Here is a 22,285-nt window from a genome sequence, read left to right as displayed (position 1 = left end):
AAACAGATCTTCAGCTACATTGAAGGGACAAATACGTATTTTTGTTTCACGTATTTTGACTGCAGGAAGACAGACTTCTTGTTCTCTGAAGTTCAATTAGTCATTTCCTCTCAACTGGTAGTTACCCAATCTGAGCTTCATCATTCATATCCCATCTGTTCATATGACACCTTAATAATAGCTCTATGCAAGAATATAAATCAGAGCTATGATACGCAGTTTCATATCCTGTTATAAGCTCAGCCCACATGGTCAAAAGTTTCAGAAAAGCAGGGGAAAAAAAATCATTTCTGATGTCTCAGTTACACTTACTCTCAGCAGCAGAGTCCAACCGTGCAAAAAGCACCACAGTCAATGGCAATTTCTTTCAGATTCCTTCCCATTTCAGTTTTAAATGTTTCCCTTATTCATAGTGAATCCTGTGACTAGCATTTGAATCCCTGTCCATTTATCAAGGAAATCTGCTATTTTTTTCCTAACAGTAAGCATCAGAATCTCATTGGGATGCATTGCACATGCAGCTACAATCTTCCTACTATTCATAACTCTTTTACAGTTGCAGGGTTAGCAATGGGCTTTGGACACAGTAGTATCTTTCATAAATAGAAGGGAACCACATAGTCTGGTCTCCACTGCGATTTAACAACACTTTCCTTTTGAGATGTTGTATTAGTTCTAAAACAAAACTACATTTTCCATTAAAATGCAAACACAAAGAGCAACAACAGGAAGCTTTGTCTGAGAATGTATCCTGGTAAGTGAATATGCAGGCAGAGAAGAGAGCAAGAAGCCTACTGTGATGGTTCACCTGAGGTGCCTATAGGTCCAAAATGTTACTGTTGATCCCTACACAAAGGAGAAGAAATGCAAGCACCTGAGGTTATACACAAAACCCATCACTGTGTTTGAAGCTTTCTTCTATATGTGAAGAATCACATCACTTAAGGGACCACACAAAGCTGGATGAGTCAGAACCCCGGAACCAGACATTCACCAGTCAGCACACACTATCAGAACAGCCTTGTAAAGGTATCAAGCACCAAGCAAAGGTGCACCTACAGATTCTTACTACAGCAAACCCTGGAGAGAAACCAGAAGTTATCAAAAAATAGGCTAAGGAACTAAGAAAGAAACCCAAAACCTAGCCCTGTGGAAAGCTCTGCTCAGAAAAGTTCTGCCTCTGGAAAGACAGAAAGCGTAATTTTTCAAACCTCAAAGAGCACAGAAAGAGCTCCTGGTTATGTTGATGTCAGGAAGATTGGAACCAACTTTGCAAAGCAGAAGGAAAAGCAGATCTTCAAAATTTTATGCAGATTAGTTGATTGGAGAAGCAGAAGGAAACTGAGGCTAAGCTCATGTGGCATATGTCTCACAGCCACACGAAAATAGCCTGCATCAGAGAGGTTAATACTAAAACAGTTTTATAAAATGAGTTTCAGGGAAGGAAAAAAAATGTTTAAATGAAAATAATTTCTATTTTTGTGTGTCTGAGTTACATTCAGGTCACCCCTTTTGAAATGTTAGCAATATTAACCAAGCAAACAATACAATTAAAGGTTCTTATATATCTTTGTAAAGACAAAAAATCTCATTTTGAATTTTGCTCCTGCAAGAATACCAATTAACAACACACTAGCATATATCTAAGGTCTATATAACCAAGCATCCTACTAAGTCATACAGTCAGTCCTAGAGGTTTCTTGTAACTACAGAAATATTTTGCAATAATATCCTCTCTAAACTAGACAGTTCTGCTTCCTTACATGGAGGATTAAAAGCTGAAAGGGTATAGCAATCCAATACACCTATAGCTTGCTTGAGGGGATAATTAAACTTCTTGGTTAATTTTCAACTGCTATTTATCCAGAAAAAAATAGTTAGAACTGCAGGTAGCTTTCTCAGAACAAACTCTTTCACTTCTTAAATGCATTTTCCAAGACAAACAGTCAAAGCAGTAGCACTTCATTTCTTAAAACACTGAAAAATTTTGTTACTACTCAAACAAATTAAAGCTGTTTTTGTTAATGCAGTCTTTGGAACATGTTGTACAGAGGAAGCTCGCATCTTTCTTTCACTAGTGTGGGTGTCCTGATATTCTTGGGATTCTCACCTACTCATGTGAGTCAGTTTTATATAATGCTACAACATATAATTTACCTCCTACTCACAAGCCAACACTTTAGCACTAACATCTCAACCAAGGGTTATTTAAGGAATCTGAACTTAGTACATTTTTATATAAAACTGCGCAAGCAACCATTACATTTGTGTGTCAGTAATCACAGCACGCAATCCTAAAACTAGAACAAAGAGAGCTGACTTCCTTGCAAAAATAATCAAGGTTGTTTCACCAGAAATAGAGCCCCAGAAGATTTAAGCTAGATTATACCGTTGCTCTTGAACTATACTAGGTATTTAAAAAAAACCCTAAATAATAATAAAACAACCCTTAACCTAATGTAAGATGCACTAAATTGTCACATCTTCAGTGTTAATGATTCTCTTAATGGAGCGCGGAGAATGGTCATGCCGTTTATGCTTTGCTCCAAAACTCCTCAACATGTAACTGGAAAACACAATCCTTTATTAAGATTTGAAAGCTATGAGAGCTCATTTCCTAACATTTTCTAGTATTTTAGCTTTGACAAAGATAGGTGGAATAACACATACCAAAGTGGTCAAGTTGTAGGCTAAGCTCAGCCACTTCAGTAGGTTTTTAGAATATATTAATTGAGTGTTAACTGAAAAAAATTCTAGTCAGGATGACACCTAATAGTGATAGTGAAAATTCTTTAACTATTCAGTCACTGGCTTCAGAGACAAATTGGTTCACCAGCTCACTCAATGCAAGAAAAATTTACTTAGTTAATTGGACCAGTTGGAACAACATCAACTGATTTCAGCTACTCACAATCTAGGCTACAAACCTGAACCTCAGTATTAATTGGCATGGCTGAAATACCTGTGATCAACAGTAGCTCTTCCTTAGTATGTAGTCTAATGACTTGCAATTAAATTTAGGTACTTATTGTTACTTTTCCCCAAAAAACTTTGCTTTATGGGAACCTCCCCCTGCAGTGACCTGCACTGCAAGAGCTGCAGAACTACTCTCTTCATGTTTTCTTCCTTTGAAGTTAGCTGAATCAGGCAATAGGGAAAAGAATTACCTAGAAAAATGTCTTATCACGAGTCTCTCCATTTTTAATGGTTCCTAGATTCAATGTCTTTTCCCTCCAGCACCCCAAGCTCTCAAAACCAGTGTTTAGTTTTCCCCTATGCTTGGTTCCTTCTCCATACCAATACTTCAAAACAACAAGCCATTCAACAGTTGACAGAATATCCCACTTCTTTTCTGATATATATATATATATATATCCTGAACTAAGCAATTCTGCTTATCTTTTCTATGTTGATTTATCTCCTCCACTCTAATCTGTCCCCCCTTCAACACAATACAAAGACTTATCAAGCATGTGGATTTAAATTGTTTACCCAGATACCTCTGAGGTAGTCTTCTGCCTGTGTTCTTCCTTTCCTTCCAACTTCCATTAAGCCAGTCAGAACTTGACTCATACTTCAAGACCTTACTTTTTCTCACTTGCATTAAAGTGGTTTGTCTCACATACTCAAAACCAATCACTTTCATTCTGCCCTCTCCCTGATGCTTATAGTTACACACACCGATTTTTCATTGTGGATTCTCCTGCTGCAAACCTTCATTGCACACAGCTAACACCAAACTCATTTGCCCTCTCTCCATCACTACTGACAATATATTACCTTCATTTGTAGTCTTATCTCACTTGGTTCTTCTCTTCCATTCTAACAAATTGTGCCCTGCATTTCTAAAAATCTGTATTTCCTTCTCTATTCCTGCTGCTAAAAGTCCACATTTAATCCCAGGTAATTTCTCAGATTACCACCATTGCTTTTTTCTGTTCTTAAATCTTTTTTTTAACCCCACCCAGCTCCTCTCCTGAATGACATTCTATGTTCACTTACTGACAATGCATTTTTTGTCCCATTTGAATTGCTTCCCAGTTCCTCCAGCATCACTTCCAAACAAGCCTCCCTGGCCATGAAAGCTCTGCAGAATTTGGCTCAATCTCTCATTCATACTTCCTGCATCTGAACCTCAGTCTGTGAGCTAGCATCTTCATGTAATCATCTCTTTCTCTCTCCCCATCCCCCTTTGGCACTTCTCAGATGTGAAATGTACTCTGAAACATTACAAACCAACATCTTTAAAAAAAGAAACCTTTCTTTAAAAACACAGTACTCACAGAGCTACTTCATATTTAAATGCTGAAATGTATTAACTGTTTGATACTCTACATATTAATTAAATGGCCATTCCATTCTTTTTCCCCAGTGATTACTTTTCAGCTGTGTATTCCAAGACTGGAAACAACTGCTCATCTATTATTATGCAGGGTTTATGGACTCAAGATTTATCACAAAATTATAATAATTTCATGTATCTAAAATGAGTTGCTGAATATGTTGGAATAAAATATTTCTTTCTTACTCTAGCAAGAGACTTATGCCTTGTTTCAGAGATCTTTCACACTACCTAACCATGATCTACTGAGACTAGTGACAGAAATCACATTAATAATAACAATTATTTTTATTCCCAGTTCTCTCTGATCTGAAGATCTACAAATAACAGAGACACTTGTTGATAGAACTTGATGCTGCAAGTCACCAAGTAAAAACTCAAATGAAAATGAAACATTCATAGAAATATTCCTAGACAAGGCAAAAAAAAAGTGAAAGAATTTCATTTTCTAACATGCAAATTTAATTAATTTGAAATCTATCAAAGTCAGTGGGACAAAACCAGAGAGAATATGTAGATCTTCCAAAAGAGACTATGATTAATTTCATCTTGTCTGTTTCTTATTTTCATGCTAAACTCTTAACTCTGTCATAAGATCAAATCAGTCACAAGTTTCATAACAACAATTCAGATTATCTCCAGTCTCACAACAACAGTGGTGCTACAAAATTTGGAGTCATTAAAGGACATTCTGTTTGGTACTTACACCAGTTTTATATCCTTACCTGCAGCATATAAGAATGATAGATAGTCATTGTTATGTGCTTACAAAGAAATAGTCAGAATGCTCACTAGGATTTCCAGCAACTTATTCAGGAAAAAATAGCCCAATATGAAGAAAAATTCTTAAAAATGTTCTCTGTACATGCTGATAGTTATCACTATCAATACTCAGTACATAACCTTATAATATTATCAGTATAAATAAAAGTTATCAGTATAAACACTCATAATAAACTGATAATTATCAAATAGCTATAGCTCCATAAAAGATGAACTCTCCATGCCAACCATTTCTGTTACATTTTTCTTTAGAAATTAATGGTTAATGTTTTCACTGCCTAAATGAAGTTGTATGCTACTTGCTTAACTAATAGACTGTGGTGTTGTGAAGACTTACAACAAAGATGAAAACAGTAAAGCAAAATTCAACTGAAAATAACAATGCTGCATTTCCCAGAAGAGAAATACTGAGACATAATACTGGGGGAAAACACAACAGTAGCCTGTAAAATATTTTTGGTAAGTGTTCCTTTAAACCATGTAGCTGATTATGAAAAAAAAAAAAAAAAAAAGAGATGACTTTGGTAAAAAGCATTTAGTCTTGCATTTAATCACAACAAAGACTTGCAGCAACCTATGACTTTTCAAACAAATGACAGAAAAATTAGACATAGACAGTAACAGATCTAGGCTTAGTGTTTCAAAATGAAAATGAAAGAAAATATATTGTCTTCTCTGAAATTTTCTTAATAATAGCTATATCAAAGACAAGAAACTGAAGAAAAGAAATACACTGAAAAAGCAAATCAATCTGTAACCATGGATCAAAAATAGTAAAGATAAAAGCAAAGTAAAAAGATTTATTAACTTAGGCAATACAAGACAGAAAGCAACACTGGCATTATACAGAAGGAGAAAGAAAGATTAATAGACAACATAAAAACCAGAACCAAACTCTGTAGAAGTGACACAAATAAGAGTGAAAGGGAAAAACAGGTAAACAAAAGTGTAAGAGAAAAGGATCTACTGTTCTAGCACAAACTAAAATGTGCATGGAAGCAAATGTAGACAGAACATATTTTCTCTTATTACATCAGCTTCCAAAAGGTAGAAATATAACTCCCTTAGACACCCAAGTAGAAAGGATACCTTTCATACTACGCAACGGATAATACAGAAGAATTCACCTGATTTAGACTGTCTAGTTCAGAGTCTAGACAAAGAAAGCTTAAAAAATTCTATTAAGAGACACATTTCCACCCCTTCCCTGCTCAACACACTGGACATGCAGACTATAGGGTGGTTTTATTATGTTCAGGCAGGCTGCATGAGATACAACAAAGCAGATTCAGAATAAGGACTTCTGAAAATTTTAGACATTTTCAATTTCAAGAGGAAAAAAAAAAAAAGTAGTCTGCTGTGATGCATGGATATCTAGACTCAGTTTCTGTGCATTCTCACCACTCCTTCCTACTACCATCCTAGAAAGTTAAAGAAATTTCTATACAAATTTGCCTGAGATTTTAAATATGACTTTTACCAGAAATTCCTGGCCCTACAAAGGGCTACAGTGTGCCTAGGAATTCTAAGCATTTCTATTTGCTTCCTGCTCAAGAGCTATAATTTCTATGATTCAATTACTACAGCCTTAGCAGACTGTACACCCTCTACCTATCCAGTGAGGAACTGGAGCTAGAATCTTCTAGCTGTGTTCATAAGCTTTGAGAAAATTTTGATTTGAGCCTCTGTTTTTCCGGTCTGCTTTGAGGGTGGGAGGGGGTGAATTAATTTCTGTGAAGACTGATAAAGTCATTGAACTAAAAATCTGGTTTAATTAACAAAGAATAAACTACGTGTTTCTCCTGTGTAGCTTGCCAGAGATCAGAGACACAGTGTGTGGAAAAAAAAAAAAATACTGCTTTGAAAAGCAGGTAACTGACTTGTTATAACAATAGGGGGACACTCACGCTCCATTCTTTAATGAGCTCACTATCATAATGATTTTCTGTAGCCTACTATCCAAAACATTAAATGCTATACAACTTTTTCTTACTCTAGAAAATGACTGCCCAACAAAACAAATAACCCTTTCATTCAAACTGATAGTTCTTAATGCCACATATGAACTCTGCATTGTTACTCTCATCATTTATGTTACTGCCATCCATTGTCATTTACCTCTTTTTTACTGTGTCTATACTCAATAAACAACATTAAGTCAGCAGGTATGAGAAACTAAAAATCACATGCTCCAGAACATATAAATATCAGTTAATGTGGTACCTCTAACATTTATGAAGGTACCATTAAAAAAGCAAAAATTATCAATAAATCAACACTGGAATGAAATACAGATCCTGGTAAATGTACAAATAAGCATTTCAATCTTTAGTTAATTTTTTTTTTTTCTCCCTAGCAAACAGAAGTTACAATGTTAATACTCTTGAACCTTATGTAAGAAAGTAAGAAGAAAACAGTATGAAACTAGATTACCCCAGTAAAATAGTTTGAGCACATAATTATAACGGAAAAGATCATTAAATGCGTGGTAGATATGTCCAAGTCCTCTTTCGCATCCACAAGATGCAAGACAGCTTAAACAAATTGTTCTGCCAACATTTCTAGGAAAAAAGATATCCATGTGTCGGAAGGCATCTTTTTCAGATACCATCCACAAGAGAAGAAATGCTAAATACCAATGTTTGCAAATCACATGCTGACAGTTGTTATTATAAAACTTGATAAAGCATTTAGTGATATGGTCTACATGTTACCCAGTAGCAAGCAACCCAACTTTCAAACAATAGTATGCCTCTGACTTTTACAGTATATTCAGATGAAAAAATGGTAATATTATACAAGACAGACATCGCACATTTCTATAAAGAGAGGATATAAAATAATACGTGGAAGAAAGATATTGTGACTTTCCAAGCACTATGTTTGTGAACAGCAACAGTAAAAGCCATTAATATCCAGAAAGAGATGTGGGCTCAAAAGAGATTGAATACAATCCTTATCAGTACAATCAAGCCATTTGCCCATATATCTCTGCATCTTGGATATTTTGCCCAAATTTATATCACTTTTTCTAGAGTACTGTGCTTTGACAGTGCCCCGTCCTCTTCCCTAACACCTGATCATTGTCTGGTGACTTCTCGGTATTGTTTAGACCTTCATTCTCAAGTCAGCCTCCTCCTGCATACTTCATAGATTTTACATGGGAGAATAAAATAGGCCTGAAAATTACACCCTGATGCTCAGATCAACTAAACCCAACAAGCAAGATGACATCTTTACTTTAAGGTTTTCAGTTTATGCCTCTTCACTTGCAATATGGTTACCCTGAGCTCTTCGGAAATGGGGATTTGTCCACATCAGCCCAAACTGTGACCAATAACCAGCAAAGAGCAGACAGAATTGCTCACCTCCACCTCCCAACAGTGTACACACAAGTGACCCTAATAACCCTAAATATTTCCTAAACCCATTGATAAGAGTTTATGTTCCTGGAAAGGACAAATTTCTTGCTTTCTATTTAAGAGACAGTTTAAAACCTATATAAATAAATACATATTTGATGCTGTTTTTAAAAATAACTTACACTTTTCCTGAAAGAAAAGCATAAAAATAAAATAGTTTTTGGGGACAGAATTTGTGTACACCCATCTTTTCTGCACATTAATGTTTGAGGTTATAAATAAAGACCAAATATTGTTTTCATCCCTAGATACCTATTCCCAAGCGTACTTCTGAAGAATAATCTCTAGTAAGGAATAAGCAGCCATGCAGTTATTTACCTTTAAGGCATGTCTGTAAGCTAAAAGGTTATCTTAGCATATGTTGAACTATAGACTGTCTTGTTGGCTCTAGAATTACTATTTCCTAGTAAAGTGTTGGGCAGTCTCTGTTAGCCTAAATGATGCCTTCGGAGCATCTACTGAAAAACCCTTTGATTCATTTACTAATGAATCAAAAGCACAAATCACAACAGTGTATTTATTTTATGCTCTGGGAAAAGACAATGGAATTAATATCTTACTCCCAGCCCCTTCCATGCAAGAAATAGAAGTTTGTTCTAATAAGTCCCTTTTCATGCTGGGTGCTTGTCTAACCTTAGATAATATTAATTGAATCTCTTCAGCCAACAATAGAGCACTTTCTCTTAGACCAGTTTCCTGCCACTACAGCAAAGCATGGATTAAGTGATGATTGCAAAGGGAGTGCATAGCCTGAGGGAGAGAAGAAATAAGAGTTGAAATGCACATACTGCTTACTTCAAGTCCTATGTTTATATATTTTTAAAACTAGAAAAGACACTTTTATGGAAAAGTACCAGACCCTGCTAAAATATACCACTGGGAACACTGAAAGAAGAATTAAATCATTACAGAGTACACAAAAGGGAAAGACTTGGGTGAGCCAAGGGCTGACAAACTAATAAGAAAATTCAGCTACAAGCAGCAGAGGCTCTTGTTCTCTGTTTTGGGACAGAAAGAAAATTAGATCTGCCTGAGCAAGGGACAGATTTTAAAAAATAGTCCTCAGGAAAGTTTGACTTAATACATTTTACTTTATATAGAGGCTGGTTGAGAGTGTGCACACAATTCCTCAGTTTGACCCAGCTAACATATAGAATCTGCTACGCCAAGGAATGAGATTTCTTGCAATCATGATGAAAATACTTTCATACATGTGCCACAGTAAAACTACCAGTGCCATCTAACTCAACAGTCTTTTGTTAGTGAAAGGTTTCAATTAAACAACACAAAGCCCATAGCCCTAATGAAAATAAGGTAATCCCCTCCTTGTCAGAGTCATTAGCCTAGGTATTCCAAACCCTTTTAGGTACTTATCACAGGCAATTGTTACTTCTCAAACAAAAAGAAATATATGATTAAAATTTATCTAGTCCTACAGTTAAGCAGCTTCCTGAGGAACCTCTATATTATATAATAGGCTGCAGAAGACGATGCTACTTTCAAATACATCCACTAGCTTATACTAAGTAACATGAAAGAAACTATACACATTTGATATCTTCTGTTATTTCCCTATTTGTATATACAAATGCACCTCAATTGATTACTATACAAATGTTGTTTCCCCTTACCAGACTCAGATCAACTGAGATATGGTAGCCAAGGGCTATTAAATTCAAGTCTAATGTAGACTTTGTTGTCTATTCTATCAAAGTCTTAGTGATCCATTAAAACCGTATGCATTCCTTCTCGCAGTCACACTGTGCAGCAGGAAAGTGCCTGAGGTGACCAAGGGTCACAGAGAAGTTAATGTCAATACAGCATAAAGCTTTTTAAATCTCAGGCTTGCAAATTAATGGCTGGGCTCATCTTTCTACTCTGCTACCTAGTCTGGCAGCATAAAATAGATGGCTTGCTCTGTTCCCTGAATACAGCAATGTTGTAATTGCTGAAAGTTTTTGGCCAGATGAATAGAATTAAAGTGAAAAACCTCAGAGGACATTTTAATTGATTGGAAGTTCCATATAACTACAAGAACTGATGACAAACACTTCCTTTCCAATTTTTTACCTTTAGACAGATACACACGTTTCTTTTCTCCTGTAAAATATCACAAACGTTAGCAAGAAACCCTCTCAGACTCTAAGCTTCTTGTTCTGAGCAACATGATGAAATGATCAGAAACTAACTACATCCTTCTTTAAAACCTAATCTAAAATAATTTCATTTGTGTCAGAACTCTAAAATGGCATTAATTTCCAAAAGAACATCCCATAGCTTCACGGCTTTATGCTGCAACTGCCTAAATTTTTTAAAATTTATAAATGTGGAGATAGCATTCCCCTTCCCTCTTCTTTGCCCCTGTAACTCAGTAACGGGCTCCTACTCAGCAAAATATTTCCAGTCTCTGTGGCATAAACTATATTTCTGATATATCAGGTAATTGTTGAATGTCTACTCTATTAGTTGCTGCACTTGCTAACTGAGCACTCTGCAAGGCTTCTTCTGCTCTGCTGTTGCAGCTCAGTGAGCTCCAGAACACCCGGATTACATGCCAAAATTGTACCAAGTTTAAAATAGAATGCCACACAGATGCATCAAGATCTGTTAGTCATTCTCTTAACAGCTCTACCACGCCATTAAGAACTAAAGAAACAAATGTGAATTAACTTATTTTAAGAATTCTCTATTAACATGACAAAAAGGATAGTCCTACTGATATCAACCTCCTCTTACATAAGGAGATCTTTGATACTACAATCTTTTTTTGCATAATGCTGTATTGAACATTTCTTCATTCTCTGGGGAAAAAACAAAACAACCCCTCATTTTAAACCACATTATCTTACAGTTTACAAAAGGTTTCTGTAATATAACTCACATAAGAGCTGCTAGTGCTGCATAGCCTTTGTAAAAATGCATTTATGCTTACCTAAAATAATTATTTTTAACATATTATACAATAAGAATTTTACCTGCCATTTCTCTGAAGTGCAAATATGATGCCTTTCTCCTGAAAAGGGAGCAGTTTCTTTCTCAGTCTTTCAGGTAGAAAGGACAGCTTAGCATCAACATTTTCTGAATAAGAAGATTCAAGTGTAGGTGTTTCCTGGAATGTACTAGCCATGTTGAACCTAAGGGAAACAAAACCAAAAAAAGATGTCTTACTTAAAAGACAGGTCTGCAATCTATTACAGAATAAAGCTTCATGGAACAATGATAATCATTGTGTCTTGAAATATTCAGTATCCACAACTTTTCTCAAGTCTTAAGAATTCTCCCTAGAAAGCATAAAATAATGCAGATGAAGGAGGAAGAGCCCACCACCTCAATATCAATAAAATGTTCTAACTACTTCAGCACAAAGAGGTCAGCATGTATCACTTCCTCAATGCTATGAAATAACTATTTGAGAAAGTTGCCTATTCATGGATGAAAGTTGTTGCCCATTTAAATAGAGCCTACCTATAGGCATTGAAATACAACTTTTCTAGGAAACATTTTTCAGAAAAGTTACAGGGAAAAAAAGGTTATTTAACCTTCCGATGACAGAACTAACATTACTCTAAAATTTTTAACCTAAAATCAAATCAGGAAAAAAAGAGCAAAATATGTCCAGTTTGTGGGAAAGAAAAAAAGAAACAAACCAAAAAAAGAGTAAGGAGCTTTATTCCTCCCACAAAAAAACAATCTTAAACCACAGAATTAATCAATGAAAATTCTCATACTGTGCTTCAGATTAAAACCGTGGATCCTTCATTCATTTTTGTCCAAGGGGACAGAGAAGAAATACTAGCTTTTGATTTCTTACAACTTCGATAGACTTTAAACAAACAAACTGTTCAAAAGCTCAGCAGCAGTGCACTAACTAAACATGAGGAAAGGAACAAACCTTTACAACAAAGCATTACCTAATTATTTTGGATTGATGGCTTGCATGAGAAGCACGATTACCTTAATGATCATATGAACAAAGAATATCAGCCAAACTATGCTTCCTGCATTACTAACAGTAGACATTGTACCACCAGGTTTGACAGTAAAATTCTGAACATATTGCACTCAGTTTTTTTGAAACTAACATATTTCTGAAGTGACTTGGAAGAAATCAGATGGGCTTTGGTGGGATGAACCATTATATTCACAAAAAGAAATGTGCTGAGCTAAATGGTCATTCACTTCAAGGATCTGAAGGATTGAGTAACCTGTTTCCTCACACTGAGTGGTTACAAACTAAGACAGACCTAGAGACAATGCAAGTGATTAAAGTAATCAACACCATAAAGCACAATCCTGCAAAACAGAGTTTGTAACAGTTTATTTCTATTGTCATGGAGTACAGGTGAGGTAAAACAAACAGATTGATTCAGATGAAATTGTATGCCACAGTGAAAGAAGAGCACCTCTGTATTCCTAAAGAATTCCATTTATGAAATTTTAGCTACAAAGCTTGATGTACACTCTCCCAGCTGAAGTGGCATTCCCTCCAGCGAAGAGAATCTAGCTCTAACTGCACTGTATCTATCTATAGCCCAAGTTGAAAGAGCCTGGGCTTTTGTTCTAGTGCAACTATAGAAACATCTTCTAACACCTCATCTTCCACAGGTCTACGTTAGACTAAAGTGCAAAATTCCTTCCACTGGGCCGGGAGGGGGGGTTCCTACTGGAAGTTTCCCATGGCTGTGGGAAGTCCCCGGCCCCGAGCCCCTCTCCATGGTGCTTACCCGGGGGTGGGGGGGTGAGGGGGGGTGATGGGGTGCAGAGGGGAGATGGGGGGCAGGATTCGCTTACACTGCTGAGTCAGCTGGGTCCATGCTGGTTCGACAGGCAATGTTGCCTTAAAATCAGCGAGATCCAAAGAAAAAGGGAAAGAAGAGAGGCCTAGAGAGCACTGCAGAAATAAGTTATTGGGAATTTTCCACGTCTTGAGAACAAAAAAAAAGGCTCTGTCAGTACTGTTGACAAAACTGTCTGTAACTGGACTCCCCCCAACAAACAAAAAGGAACACCCCCTCCCAAAAACTTAAAAAGGGGGGGGGACACCTTATTGTTCTGGAAATCCACTAAACTGTTGTAAAACCCTAGAAAAATGAAGATTTTGAAGCATCCCTGACATCACCAGTCAGACTAATGACATTCAGATAGACAGAAAATGAGTAAGTGCTTTTTTTGGTGATATGATGAATTATAGGCATACCCATCAAGATATCACAGACATTCAGAGAACTGGAAAGAAAATGCTGCAGATGAGTCTATGATCAAGTTCCATCAGATTGTCATTGTGAAAGCATTGAACCGGGTAACATTGGAGAACTTCTGTGTCTACCTTCTTGGTGGGCATCAACTACCACTTCACAGTAAAGTGGCATGTGACCACCACCATTATAACGTACCATTGTGCTGGACAGTGAGAGGGCGAAAAAAGTTAATTTAAATTTAAAATATTGTGCAACACTCAAAGTTGAGGTATAAGGGTTGTATTTACCAGTGCTATGGATTTTGTTCTATTTGGTATTAAATGATTTAGCTGCTAGAGAATCTATCTTAAGAAGCATATTCTTGAAGAGTTATCCTTTCTCCCACATATAAAAGCCTAGAAATATTGTTGCACATGTATGAAAATAACAGTCCTAACTGGAATCACAGATGCATGTGCGCGTATATACACATACTTCTCTATAAACATGGTTTCAACCTTGGTCTCAAAAACCTGTAACTCAAGGGTCTGAAGACCTGATGCTACTCACTGGATGAGTGCAGTGGTTCACACAGCAATAAGAACTCCACAGCTGGATAGAGGCTGCTGTTGTACTTCCAATAGCACGATCAAGGTACAGGAAGCCTGCTACTACCAGAAGAAAGACAGGATCTTTTCTCCCTAGATTCACATCAGGTCACACACTCATGGTACTAACCTAATAAGAGACAAGCCCAGTGCTGCTAAACCTCCTCCTCATAGACTTCTGCCTGAAGACCACCTAGAACATAACCTGTCCAAAGATAAAGAGGGATACCTTCTGAATGTCAATGAATTAGCCAGTTACAGAAAAAAAGAAATCTAGATTTCTTTTGCAAACCATTCTGTACCATCCAAGTGTGATTGCACTGTTGACTGAGGCTTCCCCCCGCCCCACCCCCACGCCCACCCCCCCATTTTTATAAGAGGAATCTTTCTCATATCTTTAATGGAACAATATTCTTGTACCTTGGGCCTCTGGAACATTCAACAACAAATAAAAGTACTATGATCAGTATCAAGGCTCTTTGATGCATGTCCATCAGTGAACTTTGCTTAACAGAAGGAAAGCGTCTCGCTTGTCCTGTATACCCAAGAGATGCATTTCACAGAAAAGAAGCCATAAAGCTCTGGTAAATACCCACTTCACCTCTCAGTTGAGCAAACAAAAATGTTTCAGCAATAACTGTTGGGGAAGCAATCATAACCACTTTAATAGTTCTATCACAATATTTTCCACAGAGTATTTTTTTTTTTTCTTTAAAAGTTGATTAAGGTACTTCAAGACTGCTGGCAAAAAAACAAACACTAAACATTTCTGTAGAGCCAACCTTAAACAAGTATACTGCAGCATTGGTGGACCCAACAAACCTGTTCAACACTCAGTTCTGTGATTCACCCCTAAAGAAAATTTCTGACTCATTTTCTGTGATGATTTTCTATTCTATAAAAGCAGAGAAAATTATACACTTCTGATCAGCTTGCTACATAGCCTGTTGTAAGTGACAATATGAGAATGAAATGTTAACATAATTAACTTTCTGTTGAACTAGATTATAAGATTCTTTCACTGAAACATTGAATAAAAACCATGCAGTTTCAGAAGCATAAATCTGAATTAGAGGAGGCCCATATGATTCATCAGTACATAGCAATATTACAATAAAAAAATGTTTCTGCATCAGTCACTAATAAGGTTAAAACTGACTTTGCAGATCTATCTTAAAAAGCAGCAACACAGAAAGCACTAAATCTCAGATATGTACAAGGTTTTGTCTATTTTTTTCTCCAGATGAATAATTAAAAAATGAATGGTGAATAATTATAGAATAGGTGAATCATTAAAGAAGTCCACATGCAGTGAACAACAATTATTATAAAAACATATACAATGACTAGTGTGAGCACATGACAAGACAGCAATATGAATTGTGCATTACTAAATCTTTCACACATTGCTGCCTGGAAAAGCAAAGTAATTCGCATAATCACATTACCTCAACATTTTCCTAATTATCAGCTTTATGCTCCAATCCTTTGCATTTACCTTTATCTACATTATTATTACTTTAACTTGGATACAAGTTTTCAAACGTGGACTTTGCCATGAGCTGTGCATATATAACATATCACTCTCACAGTTGATTACTATTAAATTCATGGCAAGTAAAAAACACCTTATGAAACATATGATGCTTGAGATATGATTGTCTGAGAACATGCACTTCAGAATGAAGTTTTAAGAACTTAGACAGCTAAAACGTACTTTTTTGTTTCCTTAAAAGCAACACCTGAATGGTTCTTCTCCAAACTTTTGAAGTTTACTTCAATTATTGTAAACATACACTTTTTAATGATCATACAAAGAATCATAACCCGAAGATTCAAAGGTCTTTGTCATTATTTCTGACTAAACAGTGGTGATAAAAAATCCATATTCAGTCTACATTCATACCTGCAGTGGTATTTTTTGATATCTGAAGCTACAGAAGGCACTATGAAAGGTATATTGACACCACAAAAGATTTATTTTGGCTGTGTAGAAATGAGAATTAAAAGTAATGAAACAAGACAGAGAAAGAAATTAATTCCAACAAATTGCTTTTGTAATTAAAAAAAATTGTAATTATTTGCTAAAGTAATAATTATACTGAGAATCAATGCCTTAGTTGAGTATAATGACTTTGGCAGTGGTGGTCATTTACATTTTGTTTTGAGACAGATCAGTTATATACATCACTGTAGAAAGGTCAACAAATAAAAAGCCTTTTTTTAAAAAAACAAAAAAATTCTAGTCAGCGTAGCAGAAGACCAGATTGTGTCTGTTATTCTACCTATTGCAGACTCAGAATTTCTCCAAGAGAAAGATCAGTGCATGTTTTCTCCAAACCAAAATTTTCATTTGTGTCTGTTCATCCCATCAACTTCCCCAAATATCTAGGTCACAAGCTCTGGAACTTCAGTTTTCTCAGACAAAATAGATCTAAAAGGTTTGGTGTGGAGACCTAACTTCTCACTCAGACAGTTCACTCAGCTACAGAAGTTTTATGAGCCAAAAAATAAAAAGAAAAACTGTACAGTATTTTCACAAACTTTTAAAATGGAATCCAGGATAAAATAACCAAATTACTAAACCCAGTAACTTTTCATCTAAAATTGCTTTAGTATCTCAGGACTAGCTGGTAGTAAATGACCCCAACTTTTAAAAGCAAGAATGGGGAAAGCATGATTCACTTACAGGGAATAAAAATCATTAAAATTTATGAAATGTAGAACTCGTAAACACCAGGATATATGCATCTATTTGGTGGGAGTCAATGCATCTTTTGCAAAGGTGAGTCTTATCTTTCAGGTCTACTGAAGTTTTTTTGAAGGGGATCTACCACAATGTACCTATAAACTGGTTGATGTAGTCCAGTTTCCACTATTTTTCAAAATTAAATTAAAACAGACTAAGGTTTATGAACATATCTGTACAGTAATTATAATTTCCAGGAAAACTTTTGAGAAAGACTCTCAAACTCTTAAGAAAACTGAGCTGACATGTGAAAAAATTGCACTGAAACCTTTTAAAAATACAAGTAAGTAGATGCTTCATACGTGAGAGAAACAACACCAACATTTCAAAGGAATCTGCTCCAGCTTCTATTATGTTCAAAGAATTCATAAATGATCTGGAAAAGTAAGTAACCACCAAGGGATAAGGGCAGTGTAAATACTAGTAAAATAATAAAAAAAACCATCTGGAATTCTTTCTGTTACTTCTGTTGCTATACTGCATTTCAGTAGAGACCCTTATCCCTCCAGAGGTATGTATTGAGACCCAGCTTGTTGAAAGTATTACCTCAGGTAAGATGTTTCGTTATAGGAAGGTTGGGTGCAAAACTGATGAGAACTTCAATGACTATTTAAGTTTTGCAATAGCTGTTTGTCAACACAAGCTGATATAATACAAACTCACTATTTTTACAGATCACTAAATACAGACTCTTAATGCAGCTCAGTAGCAGATGCCTAAAACAAATTAGTGTTTCCATCAAGCGTTTGTTTCATAAATTTTGTCTTGATGGTCCTAACTGCTCCACGATTGTACGTTTAATAAAACTTAATAGGGAATTTAAGGCTCTAAGAAAATCAGGGGACCTTGCCAGAGTTATTCATCAGCCATTTTTCCACCGGTGGAATAAAAAGGAATTGAAAGACTACCCAAGTCATTAGAATTTACAAGAAAACGCAATCAGACAGAACAAAGAACATCACAAAGCTCTGTAGCATACAACTGTTTTTGCACAGGCCAGTGAACTGGGCTTGAGGTAAAGAGACACCTTAATACCTGCCTGAAGGCAACTTTTTTTTTTTTTGTTTAATTTACGCAATTCCCTGAACACAGCAGCGTCCTGCAATAGCAGAACTACCTTGAGCACACGCTGTGACAACCTAGCAGCAGCCAGAGCGAATAGATCTAGCGAGACCTGGCACACACGGGCTGAGAAAGAACGAGGAGTCACCTGGGCGAGTCCCACCCAGGGCACCCCCGACTCCGCTCACCGCGCAGCTCCTCACACCCCGCTCCTTCGCGGGGCCGGGCAGCGCTCCCGGCCGGGCCTCCACCCGCAAGGCGGGGGCCCAGGCCGCCCCTCACAGCCACCCCCCTCCTCCTCTCCTTCCCAGGCCGCTGCGCAATACACCACAGCGCAACCGCAGGGCGCAAACTAGAAACGGCCCCTCCCGCTCCCCGCCGCCCTGAGGAGCCGCTCGCAGGCGAGGGCCGCCAGACCGGGCCCTGCCGCGTCACTCACGGCTCCGGCCGCCGCCGCCGGCCCGCGCCTTCGCGGGCTCTGGGCTCAAACAGCCGCCGCCCGGAAGTGACGAAACCTAAAAGGGGTGCGCGCGCGCGCCCGGGCGCTTCCCGCCGCGCTCGCGGCGCTTCCGGGCCTAAGAACCGTTTTTTCCCTTTATGTTTTCTGCTCTTCCCTCCCGCCGCCTCCCTGCCCCCCTCCCCGGCTTTCCCGGCAGTGAGTTAACCGGCATGTTCCTGCCCGGCGGTGCCTCGTACCGGCCCCCGCTTCGCTCGGATGGTGCGCGGGGCTGAGGGGGCGGGAAAGGGGAAGGAAGACGGCGCGGTTACCTCACGGCTCAGGCCGCTCCGAGAGGGGCGGGCGGGCTGGAGAGGAGGGCGGGTGAGCGACGGGCGCGCAGGACGGGGCGCCTCGGGCGTCACCGCCGGCTCTAGAGAGGGGCGGGAAGAGCGGCTGAGGGCCGGAGCCAGGGCGAGGGGCCCGCAGAGCGAAAGGGTGCGCGGCTAAGCCGGGACTACAGCTCCCATCCCGCCCTGCGCCGGCCCCTCAGGGGCTGCGGGCTCTGCGTGCGCCTGCCGGGGGGGCTAGCGGGGGGCGCCCGGCGGGGCTGGGGTGCTGCTGCTCGGGGTGGAGCGTATCCCGGGCGGCAGCAGAGCCTCCCGGGCACGCTACGGCCAAGGGAGAGTTGCCGCCACGCCGGGGGACGGGAGCCCAGGAGAAGGGGGCGCCCGCGCTGTCATTAGCGGCGGCAGCAGTCCATCTGCGCGCCGCCGCACTGCCAGTGGTCGTCGGCTGCCCACAGTAGGCGGGCGTTGCGGTGCCGGTCTCCGCGCCAAAGCGGGGTTCTCCTTGGTGGTCACAGCCGTCTGTCAGTGCGGCGGACCCCTCCGATTGGCTATCGTCTTCTGGGCGGGCTTACGCCCGCGTAAGCGTTGAGAGGCACCACTGGCGGGCAGCGCCAGGGGAGGCTGCCACGCCGCTCGTTGGCCCGCGCGGCTGTTGATCATTGGCGTTCTGCACGGCTATTGGCGGCGGTGGCGCGGCGGGGCGGGCCTTTCTCCCCGCCGCGGCAGCAGGAGGAACCCGGGCGGCTGTCGGGGCTGGCGATGGGGTTAAGCGCCCCTCGTGCGTGAGCCCGCCGCCGCGCCGGCCCCAGCCCGCCGGCCGCGCTGCCGCGGTAAGGAACCCGCCGCCCCGCCGGGGAAGGCGCCCCCGCGGGTGGCCGAGGGGCGGTGGCGGCGGGGGCCGCGCACTCGGCGGAGGGGAGGTTGTGGGGGGGCGGTGGGCCGCGCCCGCAGTGCGGAGAGCGGGGGGCAGCGGCTGAGGGAGGGCGGCCGCGCCGCCGGGGCGGGCGGGCCCGCGCGGGGGGAGGGGCGCCCGCCGCGGCCGTTGGAGCCGGCTGCACCTGCACGGCGTGGGGGCAGGGACGGGAGGGAAGGGGAGGGGGGTCCCGGTCCGGCGGGGAAAGGCTGGCCCCCTTTCTCTTCCCTAATATAGGCAGGGCTGGCCGCCGCTGGCGGAGCGGGGCACGGAACGGCGGCCCGGAGCTGTGCTCCCGCTCCGCCGTGAGGCCGCCGGTCGGCCCCGGGGCTGCGCCCTCGGCCTGCCGCAGCCTCTGCGCCGGCCCGGCCCGGGGTCTGTCCCGGCCGCGCTGCCGCGGTCACTTGTTGGAGGATGTTGGTCCCTGGGCCGGCGCTCGCTCTGGGAGCCGGGCGAGGGGGGAGCTGGTTGGTGGCCCTGGGAGCGCTCGGAGCCCTTCAGGCGGGGGTCTGGGCTGCCAAGTGTTGCAGGGGTGGGTTTTTCGGGTTTAGCCCCTCGGGTTAGCAGTAATTGTTCGCAAGCGTGCTGCGCTCACATTGGCTACCGCGGGTTCCCATTTAGACCTGCCTTTATGTTGTCTGGGGGGAAAATGTTGTATTAGTGTTGCATGTGATAGTGTTAGCAGAGGGTTGTTAATCTATTATGCTTTTTTTTTTTTTTTTTTTTTTTTTGCTGTCGCATGTTGGACAAATCTGCATGTGGATGTATCTAGCGTGCTATAATCCAAAGTGTAAGTAGAATCGAGAGCAAACTGTGTCACAGCCTGTTTTTTACAGTCTTTTTTAATAACATTTTAAAATGAGTTTTCAGCACTGAAGAAGGGTTTCACTTTATGGGCAAGACAGAATGAGACAGTAAAAGAAGTGAGGCATAGCTGTTTCTTACCCTGAGTCTAAGAAGAATTCAGATTACTCACACTAAGAGATTTGCACAAATTCTAGTTCTCATAATTAAGCCTATAGTAGAAGATACACGTTGTTGGATTTGTGTGATCTCTGTAGAAAGCTGGATTAGGGAGGTGATAGGAAAAAAAACCAAATGAGTGGTGGATGCTTCGTTTAGGGTGCATTGTCAGATAACATAATCTACAAAAGTGCATGGAGTTCTGGAGTGTTTTTAATTGTATTAATTTTTAATATTGATGTCCTTTTTTCGTTAGTATGCAATTAGAGAAATCTTGTGTGCCTAATGCAAAATAGGGAATGTATTGGGGTTTTTTTCTCTTACAGTGTCTGACACTACTAGCCTTTTTGCATTGAGGCATTAACTTTCATTTTTCTTATGTTTTGTCTCCTACAAGGAGTATTGTACTTGAGACTTGCTTTTTGGTTGAATACTAAGCAGAAGATGTGATCAAAACAATCCTACAGTGCAGTATTTCTTGTGAATGTTAGATTAGGAATATGTATTTATTGTTGAAATGAAAGTAACAAAAATGAAGTTCTGAAATTATTTTTTCAATGGTTTTATTCAAACAACTTGCTATTTCAGAAGAAAGAAATGACAATGGAAATATGTTTTCTTTGACAGTCTTCCATTTGTTTGTTACAAATTATATTATTGACAGGCAGCTAATATTGTTTGTTTTCCAGTAGATAGTGTGGGTTGAGAATTTGAGTATTTTGTAGAAAATCTATAATTTATAGCTTGCATTCCTTAATTTAAAAAAAAATACTCCAGTGGTAAAGATAATATAAGGACTTATATATTTTTTAAATCTTGGAAGGTCGGAAATGTAGTACTTGTAACTGCATGCTCGCTATTGCTAGGTCACTTTTTATTTTCCAGAACTGTGAATTGCTATCAAGATGAACTACTACTTTTCTCAGGAGTAAAAATGGGTTTGACTAAATACCAGTAATTTTAAGGGGTGTGCAGTGTACTGGGTTAGGTTTGTTAGCAGTTTTCCAGAAACGATTTGTTAGAGATTTGGACAGGCAAATTACTCAAATCTGTTGCAGTGGTCCTCTGATTCTGTTTTATTTTTTTGTGTGTATATAGAGGAATAAAGAAAGAAATCCAAGGAGAGACACATACTGCTCGTACTTTCTGCATTCTTCTCTGAAGCGTAATTCTGTCTATGCTTTTTTTCCTTCCTTTAACTTGTATTAAATTTTTTGGTTTTCATCTCATGTTTTGGTATATTTTCTTAGTCTTACTTCTTTTATGCTGCTTGCTTAAAGTCTGTCTGTGAAACTGCTTCAAACTATCTGGACATTCCAGGTGAAGTGCTTTAGGTCTAGCTCTGGATATGACACACAAATACTGCTTGTGTTTTATTTAGTTGAAGGTGCTGTCAGTTCGCTCCACTAGCCTTGGTTAATTTAAGTTTGTACATCTTTGTATGACCGTTTTCACACATTTGCTTCTCCCCAGCGAATTT

At 39.7% G+C, this 22,285-nt stretch overlaps 1 protein-coding gene across 11 annotated transcripts in view; it reads right to left on the bottom strand.

Moving 5' to 3' along the window:
- The window catches only part of ZRANB3 (zinc finger RANBP2-type containing 3), a 54,132-nt gene extending 34,724 nt beyond the window's left edge, over positions 1-19,408 (bottom strand). For 2 of the 11 annotated variants that reach the window (XM_074911448.1, XM_074911458.1), the window contains exons 1-2: positions 13,339-13,437; positions 11,523-11,681 (exon numbers count right to left, since the gene is read on the bottom strand). In XM_074911448.1, coding sequence (XP_074767549.1) covers positions 11,523-11,681; positions 13,339-13,361 — 182 coding nt within the window. In that variant the 5' untranslated portion in view covers positions 13,362-13,437. Of the gene's footprint in view, positions 1-11,522; positions 11,682-13,338; positions 13,438-14,462; positions 14,538-16,238; positions 16,319-17,627; positions 17,860-18,198; positions 18,270-18,291; positions 18,406-18,582; positions 18,641-18,911 lie in introns of those variants that run through there. The other 9 variants (XM_074911452.1, XM_074911454.1, XM_074911451.1 and 6 more) reach the window with 9 other exon arrangements.
- Positions 19,409-22,285: the final 2,877 nt, after the last annotated feature.

The sequence above is a fragment of the Athene noctua genome, chromosome 7 (assembly GCF_965140245.1).
Source record: "Athene noctua chromosome 7, bAthNoc1.hap1.1, whole genome shotgun sequence".
Lineage (NCBI taxonomy): Eukaryota > Metazoa > Chordata > Aves > Strigiformes > Strigidae > Athene > Athene noctua.
Note: the sequence above shows the minus strand (reverse complement) of the source record. Positions and strands in the feature narration are given on the sequence as shown.